Consider the following 13,752-nt stretch of genomic DNA (forward strand, 5'->3'; position numbering starts at 1 on the left):
GTGCAGGTGTTGTTGGTGGTGATTTGAGATGTTTAGTTGGTGCAGGTGTTGATGTTAGTGCAGGTGGTGTTATTGGTGTTTTTGAGATGTTCAGTTGGTGCAGGTGTTGTTGGTGGTGATTTGAGATGTTCAGTTGGTGCAGGTGTAGATGTTAGTGCAGGTGTTGGTGGTGTTTTGAGCTGTTCAGTTGGTGCAGGTGTAGATGTTAGTGCAGGGGTTGTTGTTGGTGATTTGAGATGTTCAGTTGGTGCAGGTGTAGATGTTAGTGCAGGTGTTGGTGGTGTTTTGAGCTGTTCAGTTGGTGCAGGTGTAGATGTTAGTGCAGGTGGTGTTATTGGTGTTTTTGAGATATTCAGTTGGTGCAGGTGTTGATGTTCTTGCCGTCTGCTGCATCATCCACCAGAGACAGGTGGTAGTCTGTGGCCAGAGTGAAATGAGAAATGCATCCCACCAAACCTCGCATGTACTGCCTGTTAGTGTGCAGCGCGATTTCCTTCATCCCACCTGGAGAGACAGAGTCAAACTTTGCCATTAGAATTCAAAACCACAAACAGATCTTAAATAGAAATAGAATTTGCACAAGTATTGTAACAAGATATGCACAATGTTTGATTAGTTTTACAATAGTAAAATGTCTGCATGAATACTTTGCATATGCTGAACTTTACCAGCTCACGTGTGTAGTGGAGAGCAAATGGCAAAAGGTGCAGATATCAATAATGAAAATGTATTTATCAGAAAATACTTACCAAACGTTCATTAAAAAATGCATTAAATGTTTAGTTTACAATATCTATAGTTTTGTTTTACCAGTTGTTTTGTATTATAGAACTTATTAATTAATGTTTATGAGTCTTTACACATATGCTTTTAAAAGATGATTCATGTTTAATATGAACATTTTTCATAAAATCACTTTGCCTTTCCAGTAACGTTTATTTTCATAGATATTGTGATCAAGAAGGAGTTCTCCAACACTTATGTAACGTTTTTATGAGAATAATTTTGTACCTTCATTTCAATTGTACCATAAACGGTACAAAACAGTATCATAAGAGGTCTTTTCTGTACCATATAAGGTACAACTTTTACATTGTTCCTTAAGGAACATTATTTGCACCACTGTGTACCTTTTTTCAGAGAGTGTACTGTGCAAAAGCTCTATTGTGTGAAGGTCCATTTCTGCCATATAAGAAAACATGACAAAAAGCCTAAATTATGACAAAAAGTCTAAATTAGTAAGGCATGACTATGAGAATAATAGTGCAAATTTTGACTTTAAATGAAAAATATAAAGTTGAAATTCTGATTAAAATTTGAAATGAAGACTTACCAAATCAAAATAATGATTTATAAGGTGAAAATTAGGAAGACAAAATTAAAAAAATAATAATTTCAGTTCAGTAAGTTAAGCATGTTATATTTCTGACTTTTTACACAAGTTTTTTCTTATATGGCTTTCATATTTATGCTCATCAAGGCTGTATTTATTTATTTAATCAAAAATACAGTAAAAAGAGTATCACTGTGAAAAAGTATTACAATATAATATAACTGTTTTCTATTTGAATAGGATTTTAAATGTAATTTATTTCTGTGATGCAAAGCTGAATATTTTATTCCGATCTTCAGTATCAGATGAGCATTCAGAAATCACTCTTAAAATCAACTAAAAACATTTAAAGCTCAAGAATCAGTTCTTATTATTAAATAAAAATAGTTAAGAAACATTTTATAGGATTATTTATAAGAAATTTTGAAAGAACAGCATTTATTTTAAACTCTTTTTTTTACACATTACAGAAGTCTTTTTGTTTAATTCAATGCATCTTTGCTGAATAAATAAATAAATAAATAAATAAATATATATATATATATATATATATATATATATATATATATAAATAAATAAATAAATAAATAAATATATATATATATATATATATATATATATATATATATATATATATATATATATATATATATATATATATATATATATATATATAATATATAAATAAAAAGGGTTTCGAATGGCATCTTCTTATTTCTCATTAGCTTGATTTTGATGCTGCGTCTAATGTCATAATTATTGATTATTAACACCATACCTATGTTGATTCTTACCAATGTATAGGTCACCGTTGATGTTCAGCTGTCTCATTTTACCAGGAGATCGGCCAGTTTTAGCTCCATAGTCATCGACAGTGAGTTTACCAGACTGTCCATCCCTTAAAACAGAAGACTTGGTTAAATTCAGAAGACTACAGTCTGTTTTTTTTTAAATCAAATGCATCTACATGGGGCAGTCTATTTGAAAGTACATGCTGAAGAATAATGAGTCTGACCTCACAGCCTTCACTCTATGCCATTTTCCATCACTAAATGTGCCATTGATGACTACAGTGGTGGCTCCACTACCCAGGTTATAACTGCAGAGGGAACAAAAGACATGCAGCATTTGCAAAAACACATAAAAAGTATCATGACTTTACACTCAAGCTGTGTTTGTGTGCTTGAAACTCTTGCTAAACTATATAATTTCCTTTATATTTTGTGAATATTAATTTAATTATTATTTCTAATTCATTATGGAAGACCAAACCAGCAATATATATATATATATATATATATATATATATATATATATATATATATATATATATATATATATATATATATATATATATATACATAAATATATAAATGTATAAACATACGGTTAAATGAAGAAATGTTCAGTAATAATAGAAAAACAAAGAAAGTAATATATGACTTCATAAAAATATATTTTGTATTATCAATTAAATTTAATCCTACATTATTAGTCTATAACTTTTTCCATTTTTTTATTTTATGCATGCTTCATTTATATTTTATTATTTTAAAGTTTAATTATTTTTCCCATTTATTTATTAGTGTATTTATTTTAGATTTATTTATTAATTTGATTAATTATTTATGACTGCATTCATTGATTTATATATTTATTAATATAAATTTTTTGGTCTGTAACATTCAAATGAGGAAGGCAGTTCTTATATGACTTCTATGCATTGTTGGTTTAGAGCCCACATACTTTGTTCTGAAAAGGCTGCAAAAATGTGCGTGTGTGCGTGCATGTGTGCGTGCATGTGTGCGTGAGGGTCAAAGTGATTTTTGATTTGCATATAATTAGCCAGAAATCAACATTTTGAAAAGAAGCAAAGTTTGGTTGAAAAAAAAGAGCTTAATGCTAAACATTTCCTCAATAATGAAGGCTTGTTGTCTGAATCATCCAAGGAGAAACATAAATGTTGTTCCCATTTTTTATCCCAACAGAAGTGTTTAGAGGGTGCGTGTGTTTGTGTGTATGTGCAGACAAGTGTGGTTGTTGTTATACCTGAAAATAAGTGCTCCGTCTTGAAGACCCAGAGACAGGTAATCACTGTTGGCTCTCATCGGACTCTCTCCACGCCATAATAAAAGTCCGTCTTTGGACGTGCTTTTAAAACGCATAAACAAGTTTGTTCTGGAGCCCGAAATCCTGCAGAGACGTTCACCATTATATTAGCATATATAGATGTTCATATGAAGTATTTAGTTCAACGAAAAGGCTCTGGAAGTAAAAACTGATGATCTTTATCTTTAAATCGTTAAAAACACCTACTGTGACTACTGAGACTGTGACAAAGTTGTTAATCAATGTTGAACTTAAAAGTTTGGGGTCAGGGTTTTTTTGTCAAGAAAATTATTCTATCAAGGTGGAATATACTGTATTAGATGTAAACATTTAGTTAAATTGTTAAATATTTGTAAAAACTGCTTGCAGTATGTAGTTTCAAATGAAATTATTACTCCAATCATTATTGCTTTTATTACTATTAATAATAATAATAATAATAATAATAATAATAATAATAATAATAACAACAATAATAATATTAGGCGGTTCATTCCGCTGTGGCAACCCCAGATTAATAAAGGGACTAAGTCGACAGGAAAATGAATTAATGAATGAATGAATAATAATAATAATAATAATAATCCTTAATATTAGAGTGATTTCTGAAGGTTCATGTGACGAGTAATGAAGCTGAAAATTCATCTTTAAAATCAGTTTTACAGTTCTACAGTTATTTAATTGTACAATGTGTACCGTATTTTTGATTAAATAAATGCAGCCTTGGTGAGCAGGAGACCCCAAACTGACCCCAAACTGTATGTAGTATATATATATATACAGTTGAAGTCAGAATTATTTCCCAACTGATGTTTAACAGAGCAAGGAAATTTTCACAGTATGTCTGATAATATTTTTTCTTCTGGAGAAAGTCTTATTTGTTTTATTTCGACTAGAATAAAAGCAGTTTTTTTTAAAACCATTTTAAGGTCAAAATTATTTAATAAATTATTATTTAATATTTTTTTTGATAGTCTACAGAACAAACTATCGTTATAAAATAACTTGCCTAATTACCCTAACCTGCCTAGTTAACCTAATTAACCTAGTTAAGCCTTTAAATGTCACTTTAAGCTGTATAGAAGTGTCTTCATGTCATCGACTGTCATCATGGCAAAGATAAAATAAATCAGTTATTGGAAATTTGTTATTAAAACTATTATGTTCGGAAATGTGTTGAAAAAATCTGCTCTCGGTTAAGTAGAAATTGGGGGAAATAATAAACAGCGGGGCTAATAATTCTGACTTCAACCGTATATATATACACATGATGGCTTAAAAATTACCATGATTAACATCAACATTGATCAGCACAACTTTGCTGTTTAAACTTTACGTTTCTAATAAGATAAAAATTAATTTGATCTTAATAATTATAATTATAATATTGTGTAACAGATATATTTGTGGTCAAGATGACATTTCAGAATAACATTAATAAATACAATAAAACAATATATTATTACTTTATTACTTTTATTATTTGTTATTTTATTTATTTATTTAATTTATGACCATAAATTTGTTCTAATGCTAAAATGGATTGAATTTAAAATCTTATCATTATACAATTTTAAGCATTATTATCTAGACACTAATATTAATATAGTGCCTTTATTTATTAATATAGTGTCTTTAATTATAAAGCATTGTAAATATAAACAAACATACATATACTGTATATATTAATTGTAAAGCATACCTACATGAAAATACTGCAGTAATTTAAAGTAAATCCTACAGTATTTCTGACTTTATATATCATATTATTTACAACACTTTGTTAATGAATGCTGCAGCATACTGTAGTATTATCTACAGACAACTGAAAAACTATAAAGATCCTGCAGTATACTTACATTTTTACTACAGTACACCATATTGCTGGACAACTTATATAGTTGTAGAAAATATCTTACATTACTTGCAAATTTGTTTATATATACACCATTTTGAGGCATGTAAACAATAACAATGGTCCTAATGTATTTCCTGTTTTACATTTTTAATTTCTACAGCTTCCGAGAATTCAAAAAGGTCAACATATTGATAAATGATGTTATGATAGCCGCTTTAACGTCAAGTAATGATTGAATTGCCTGAAATAGTTTGGTGACAAGCAGGAAATGTTCATGGGCCAATAGCCGCATTTCCACTATCGGGCCAATGCGAGCCAGGGCTTTAATCAGGCCAGGCCGGGCCAATAGTCCGGGAGGTTGAGAAATGAGGCCGAAATCATGTCGCGTTTCCACTGTCGGGCTAGTTGCTCGCAGCGCGTCACGCAAACACCGCCCCCAGAACGTCCCCCGAATCAAACGTCACACAACCCGTCACACAACCCGCCCACTTCAGCGGGAACAAAAAACTCAAATTATAACCACAAAAACAACCTGGCATCACTACGAAAGCTGGAAGATGGAGAACATCGAAGCGATTGCTTTTTTACTGTTTGTGGTCTGTTGGTGTAAGGCCAGACAGCGATCCCTGGATAAGGACATTTGAGTTCGGCGGCATTTACTTCGAACACAGAATTTGGCTGCAAGGCGCAAAAGAGCAGCCGAGCGACGAGAACGACGATAGCAAAACAAATGTAAGGGAAGAAAGCATCTTGTCTCCTCTTTACCTGACAGGAAAACTCCGCCTTTGTACGTACAGTTGGCCCTCCTTGGCCCAAGGTATTCGGCAGGCCGAAAAAGGTCGGACGCTGGCCCCAAGGAAGCCCCGCTTTGGCCCAATTACGCCCCGGAAGTGATAGTGGAAACGCGACTGGCCTTGGCTCGCCCTAGCTCGCTCGCTTTAGGCGCGATAGTGGAAACGCACCTACTGACATGATATCACAATAGCAACTATAGAAATACCACAACTGATGAATTAATGTATTCACAACAACATGTTTCAAAAACAAAGCAGTATTTAGTATAAATTACTATAATATTTTTTTTATTTGGGTAAAAGCAAAAAGTCCAATACCTCTTGAGGATATCTCTGTTGTCATATGTCAGATAGCTGCGTCCGGTGAACTGAGGGATCTCAATGGATTCAGTGACCGCTAATATAGCAGAACACAAACAATTCACTTTAACCTCCACTAGATGGCAGCACACATCATCATAAACATAATACGAAAGGGCGTTTCTCTCTTTCTCTAAAAAAAAAACAAACGAAAAACTTCTGCCTTCAGCACTTACTGTTCAAGCAATAATTCCCACATTCTGCACAGCGAGAGCACAAAACAGAATAAAAGAAGCTTAGGAAAGATTTGGTAGTGTTATGGAAGAAGTCTGCAAAGAATATCAGATCAACAACTCAGTCTAAAAGCACTCACAACATACTGTTTGCTTACTACTGAGGGAATGTGTCTGACTTCTGGAGATCTGCCTTTTAGCGGAGTTTCGTATCACACTCAGTCATACATACGCTACAGACAATTTAGCTTACCCAATTCACCTATACTGCATGTCTTTGGACGTGTGGGGTAACCGAAGCACCCGGAGGAAACCCACGCGATCACAGGGAGATCAAGCAAACTCCACACAGAAATTCCAACTGACCCAGCCGAGGCTCGAACCAGCAATCTTCTTGCTGTGAGGTGATCGTGCTACCCACTGCACCAACGTGACGCCCTTCAGTGTTCATAATTAAATAATTCAGTTTTTAATTTAACATTTATGTCAAGAATGGCTAAAGGTGTTTCATTTTATCAAACCAATTTTCCTCATTGCGAGAAAGTCTCTCTTGATCATGATTTGTACAAGCTTTTGAGGCAGTGCCCAATGGAGAAATGTTTAGTGACTAAATTTATAGATCTGTTTGCTTCGCACGTTTCGGTCTCTACTGCACACCTTAAAGATTCTTGGGAGAGGGAACTAGGAATTGACATTTCATCCTCTACTTGGGAGGAGGGACTGAGTCGTATTCATTCTTGCTCTATAAATGTAAGACTACAGCTCATACAATTTAAAATGATGCATAGATTACACTATACTAAAGCCAAACTTAATAAGCTGTATCCTTCTATCTCTCCTCTGTGTGATAAATGCAAAGGCGCAGTCAGGACCTATGGTCATATTTTCTGGTCCTGTCCAGAGTATCTTCGGACTTTACTCCCAGGCTTTTGAAATGGACATTAAAATTGATCTGGAAATAGCATTGTTTGGATGGTCAGACCAGGCTCTAACTTGACCTAAACATCAACAACTCTCCCTTATGTTTGGCATGGTGCTGGCCAAGAGAGTGATTCTGACCTCCAAATCTTTTAAAATGGTTAGCTGAAATGGTTTCTGCCCTCAAGTTGGAAAGGTTACGTTTCTCTAGATTTTGCAAACAGAAGTTGTATGACAAAATATAGGGCCTCTTCCTTAGATGTATAGGTTAATAATGTTTCTGTAATAATTTTTTTCTTCTCTACCTTTCCTTTTTACATGTGATTCTATTTTGTTTCTTATTCCATCAGTCTGGCTGAGATTTCTTTATTGTTTTTTTTTTTGATGGTGCTGTATAATTGCTGTATTGTTTGCTAGTGTTTTGGTGCATGTTCTAGTTAGTATAAGGTAATAACACAGAGATAATTTTGTCAACATATATACATGATGTACACTATTTGGTGTTATGTTTTTACAAAAAACTTCTATAAATAAAGTATTTAAAAATAAGAATGGCTAAAGCCATATCACCCTCCTGATGTTAGTGAGGCCAGCAGGGGGCGCTCAACCTGCGGTTTGTGTAAGTTCTAATGCCCCAGTATAGTTACGAGGACACTATACTGTCCGTGAGCACCGTCTTTCAGATGTGACGATAAACTGAGGTCCTGACTCTCTGTGGTTATTAAAAACCACATGGCACTTCTCGTGAAGAGTAAGGGTGTAACCCCGGTGTCCTGGCCAAAATCCCTCCCCTTAATGCCTCTCAATCATCCCCATCCACCCAACTGGCTGTATCTCTGTCTCTCCACTCCACCTATAGCTGGTGTGTGGTACGTGCATTGGTGCTGTTGTCCTGTGGCTGCCATCACGTCACCCAAGTGGAGCTGCACTCTGGTGGTGGTATGGAGAGACACCGCCACCCCCCCCCCCCCCCCCCCGTCCTTCAAGATTGTGAAGCGCATTGGGTGTATGGACATACATGATAAATGCGCTATACAAATACACCATTTACATTAAAAGAAAAACAACCTGAGTAGTGCATCCATATAGCAAATTTTCATAAAATAAAAGTCTGCCTGAAAACTGACTTGCAATGAAAAACTAGAAATGTAGTTCAAGATTAGAGCTAAACTACAGTAAGCACAGCAGATCTCCAGGAGCACCTATTGTTTATGGGTGTGTGTGTGTGTGTGTGTGTGTGTGTGTGTGTGTGTGTGTGTGTGTGTGTGTGTGTATGTGCTTCTTTTTCTATCTCAGTGAGGCTTTAAAATGAAGTGAAGCTGTCAGTCAAGTTTACTTTATTTTGTTACAACTTTACACATTGGGTTCAATTAGGCTTTCCAGTCTCTGTAGTCAGTCCATTATTTCCACTTTATCTGTTCACCTCTTCAAAGAATGAAAGTGAATGAAAGCAAACCCGTTAAGATAAGAAACACTTTGATTGACATTCTCCCTTTGTATGTGTCATCAGAGGGGGAAAGCCCCGCCCATTAGTGATGATCTCTAATTCATTAGCATAAGACCTTAGTCTTGTTTTTGAATTTGCCACTATGCTGACACATAAGCACTTGTAGCTCCACCCTCTATTGAAAAGAGCACAATCTAATTTGAATTTAAAACGCCAGTCACCAAAATGGCACAATTAGGATTAAAGCCTAAAAAGGGTCAGTTTCAAAAGGCTATAGAACATTATTTGTGGGGTATTTTGAGCTGAAACTTGAAGCTGAAGCTTATTTTAACATTTTGTAAAAACATAATACGTCCCGTTTAATGTGGAAATCAATTTACAAATTAATGTAAACTTGACATCCAAGCTTCACTTTCTTTTTAAACCTGAATGCAAACAGACTAATGGGGACTTTTCTCAATGTGGAGATCTAAATTGAGGTCACCACAGGTAAACATGCTTATGAATCACACAGAATGAGGTAATTCGAAAATGTAATAATGCAGATTGTTTCCTGTGAGGGTTGGTTTAGGGGTAGGATTGGGGTAGGGGTGTAGAATATACAGTCTGTACAGTATAAACGTCTGATCTATGAGAGTCCCCACTGGGATATAATAACAAGTGTGTTTGTGTGTATGTGTGTGTATGTGTGTGTGTGTGTGTGTGTGTGTCTGTGTGTGTTTTCTCACCCTTCTGACAGTGTTTTCCATCATACCCAAGAGCACAATCGCAGTCATATTCGTCCCACTTGGCCCTGCATGTTCCTCCATTCGCACACGGGTTCTCCACACATGGATGAGCCGCGTTCAGCACATTCACACCAAATGCCTGGCCTGGATTCAGCTCTATACCTCGGTCATTTAGAGTGATCTGATGGGAGGAAATATTCAAGATTCAGGATACTGTTTCAAGATTTCCAAATGTGAAATTTCTGCGAAGATTCTGCCAATTTGAAGAGATGAAAAATGAAAATTCTCTCATTATTTACTCATCTTACACTTGTTTAAAACCTGAGGGAGAGAAGAAATTCTGAATAGTATGTTTTTTATTTCCTGAAATGGAAGTCTTGGCTGGCCGATTGTAACAACAGGAAAAAGAAATTCATAAAGCTTTAGAACCCCTGGAGTGGGGCGTCTGTCGCCTCACAGCAAGAAGGTCATTGGTTTGAGTACTGGCTGGCCTAGTTGGCATTTCTGTGTGGAGTTTGCATGTTCTCCTCGTGTTGGTGCGGGTTTCCTCCGGGTGCTCCAGTTTCCCCCACAGTCCAAAGACATGCGGTACAGGTGAATTGAATAAACTAAATTGTCCTTAGTTTATGTGTGTGAATGAGAGTGTATGAGTGTTTCCCAGTACTGGGTTGCAGCTGGAAGAGCATCCGCGGTGTAAAACATATGCTAGATAAGTTGGTGGTTCATTCTGCTGTGGCTAACCCCTGATAAATAAAGGGACTATGCTGAAGGAAAATGAATGAATGAATGAATAGTGTGTGAACTGTTTTACCTTCTGAACAGTTCCACTGAAGGGTCTCAGGATGCCAGCGCTGGGCTTGGTAATGTCATAATTAGGAACTCCTCCAATATACAGAGGAGAACTACACTTTATCTGTGTAAACGCACCCTGAGAGAGAGAGAGAAATATAGATTATTTTGTTATACACCATACTGTATTTATGCAATACAAAATATCTTAAAATAGGTTCCATTGTTTTATTATTCTTTGTGATCAAAAGAAATTAATAAAATAACATTTAAGAATAATTTCTGAAGGATCATTTAATTCTGAAGACTGGAGTAAAGGCTATACAGAAATTAATTACTTTAAGCCATATTAAAAGGGACAGTTTAACCAAAAATGAAGATGTTGTTTTCAAAATGTACAAGTCATGACATTCAATGTACAAAACAAGATATTCTGAAGAGTCTTGGAGAAAAGCAGTCATTGACATCCATAGTAGGAACAAAAAATACTATGGATGCACGATATATCAGCTGCCGGTAAAGTCTAGATCAGATACTTGGTTGGCCGAAAGTGCGATATGCACATTAATATAGCTGCATTTTTTTGACACTGTATAACAATTACTAATATATTTACAGTACTGTGATGGATGGGTTTAGGGTTGGGTTGGCGGTAGACGTTAAAAAATAAAATTTATTGGGTAATTTAATAGATAGCATAAATAATACTCGGTACAACTACTGTTTTTACATTACTGTGACGGTTGGGTTTAGGGTTGGGCTGGGGGTAGACGTTAATAAAATATAATAAATGTGAAATTTAATAAATAATATAAATAATTCTCGTTAACTTCCGGCCGCATCCATATCCGATCTAGCAACAACCATCAGCTGCCATATCGTTATTGGCCGATAAATGCTATTGTTAATGTTAGCGTTATCGGCCCGATGTCAAAATTAGACCGATATCTTTAAGCTGATAGATTACGTAATTGTACAGAACTGCCTCGCACATGCAAGGATCAAACTTGTTCAGACTTGTCCAGTGCACTATAATGAGCAGTTCAAACTTTTATGAAGTTTTAAAAATAAAATCAGTTGTTCACTGTATAAAAATATAACATTTTAATCATTCGTATTAATCGGCTATAGTTTATCGGTTATCGGCTTCCAAATCTTAAAGAGCCCCTATTTTGCATTAAAAAAGGTCATATTTTGATTTCGGGGGTCTCCAACAACTGGCTGATATGCGTGAAAGGTCAAAAACACTTTCATTGTCTTATAATATGCATTTATTTTTACCTAATTATCACAGCGACTCTAATATGAATCGTTCAGTGATTCATTTGTTCCCCAAACCCCTCCTTAGCGCAAAGCTAATCCACAGTGATTGGTCCGAAGACCATGTCTATTGCGATTGGTCGACTACGTTCAGCAAGAGACAGAGAGAAATGCCCAACATGGCTACAGTATGAAGTAGCAGAAAGTATGTAAGAGCTCAATGCAGGAATGCAATAAATAAACGCCAGCATATTACTCTACTCTTAACCCAAACCTCAAGTAATAACAACGACACACATTCAGTATCAACCCACACAGTGGCAAAAGCTGAACTATTTTAAAAATTGACCGCACCGCGCGTGTGAGGAACAACTCATGGTGGTCATAGCAAGTCCAGTTTAATCAAGTCCAACTGGATCGCATGTTGAGAAACGCATTTAAAATCGGTAAAGGAAGAAGCATGCGTTGTGTTTTTAACGTGGTTTTGGATGCAATATGTGAACAGCCCCATAACGTTACAGATTTAACCTGAGAGATACAATCCAAGCGCTGATCTATAATAGATATGTGATTACAAGCCGCGCAGGATGATTACAACTTAAAACACACAATGAAACACATATTTTGCAAACTACAGAAAACGAGGCAACAGGAAACTGGTCCATTACAAGAAACTGGTCCATTTGAACTGTATAAGTTACTGACAAAGTCCCTGTCAAAGTCAGACAAAGTCCCATAGTCTCTGCTGCTCCTTCAATAGCAAACGGCCGATGAATCCCGCATTGTTATTGTATTAAAAATCTGAAAAATGACAGAAACAAACACAGCACTAGGTTGGCTATACTGTGGTATTGTTGTGAAAATGAACTTTAACTCTTTATTCCCTGCAGCCGAATATCTATCTGTCAGTGATCGTCATCTTCGTATCATAATCAGTCACCTGACCTTCTGCACCTCCGCTAGTGTCTGAAGTGAAAGCGCGTTCACAGTTTACCGGAACTTGAAGTACATATTTGGTGATGTACCGTATTGCCGTTGATGCGATCAAACAAAAGATCCGAACCCAACTCGATTCATTTATTCGACTCAAAGTCAACTATTTCACTAAAGAATCAATAGTTTTAAACAAGGTGCACTAGATTTAAACCTCAGCTAGATGTTTTCATCCATTAAGAGCTGCGTTATACACTGCATGGAAGCTCATTTTCAAAAAAATGTTATCGGTTATCGATATTGGCAATCCATATTGGTGTATCCCTAAAAATACTATGGAAATCAATGACTGATTTTCCAACATTCTTTAGAGCATCTTCCTTTTTGCTTGATGAGTGAAGGTTGAGTATATGAGGATTTTTTTTGGAGCGAACTGTCCCTTTTCAATATGTGATCAAAAACATTGTAGCCTTGGTAATCAGAACAAATCTCACTGCAAAACATATAGAATCTCCTCACTTCTGCCATGCCCTCTACTGGTCTCTGGTTGTCGACTTGTAGGATGCCGTTTTTTGCAGTTCGAGACACACGTAACTCATGCCACACATTCATAGCAATGGCTTCTTCACTCCTGTTAAGCAAAAGTCAAGATACAGTGTTCAGTTCATCACAACATGTTTTTATGCTTAATAAACTTTGAGCTTCATTTAGTGCATGATGATGTTGTTTGAGCATGAAAAAGCTATAAAAATGATCTAAATTATTAAGAGTGCTTCTGAACTTCCCCTTCCAGGAACAAACATGTCAGAATATGTGAACTGCACTTTTCTAAAAACATTGCACATCCTTCCCAAAAGTCTAAGGATATATGAGGTGACTTCCAGATTTAACAAAATATATTATATGTGGGTGTAATGTACATCTAGATAGTTGTTTTGTACTATACCAGTGTTTTGGTATAGTACATACAACAGGGGTGTCCAAACTAGGTCCTGGAGGGCCGGTGTACTGCAAAGTTTAGTTCCAACCCCAATCAGATACACCTGGGCT

The 13,752-nt window shown here is 35.6% G+C and overlaps 1 protein-coding gene across 1 annotated transcript in view; it reads right to left on the reverse strand.

The window, feature by feature from the left end:
• Positions 1–347: 347 nt before the first annotated feature.
• The window catches only part of LOC130228841 (pikachurin), a 67,240-nt gene continuing 53,835 nt past the window's right edge, over positions 348–13,752 (reverse strand). Inside the window, exons 16-24 of the mRNA XM_056457314.1 lie at positions 13,222–13,333; positions 10,532–10,648; positions 9,721–9,901; positions 6,631–6,654; positions 6,413–6,491; positions 3,383–3,526; positions 2,349–2,432; positions 2,128–2,231; positions 348–504 (exon numbers count right to left, since the gene is read on the reverse strand). Of these exons, the coding sequence (XP_056313289.1) occupies positions 353–504; positions 2,128–2,231; positions 2,349–2,432; positions 3,383–3,526; positions 6,413–6,491; positions 6,631–6,654; positions 9,721–9,901; positions 10,532–10,648; positions 13,222–13,333 (997 nt within the window). The 3' untranslated portion in view covers positions 348–352. The remainder of the gene's footprint in view (positions 505–2,127; positions 2,232–2,348; positions 2,433–3,382; positions 3,527–6,412; positions 6,492–6,630; positions 6,655–9,720; positions 9,902–10,531; positions 10,649–13,221; positions 13,334–13,752) is intronic.

Source organism: Danio aesculapii, chromosome 5, assembly GCF_903798145.1.
Source record: "Danio aesculapii chromosome 5, fDanAes4.1, whole genome shotgun sequence".
Classification (NCBI taxonomy): Eukaryota; Metazoa; Chordata; class Actinopteri; order Cypriniformes; family Danionidae; genus Danio; species Danio aesculapii.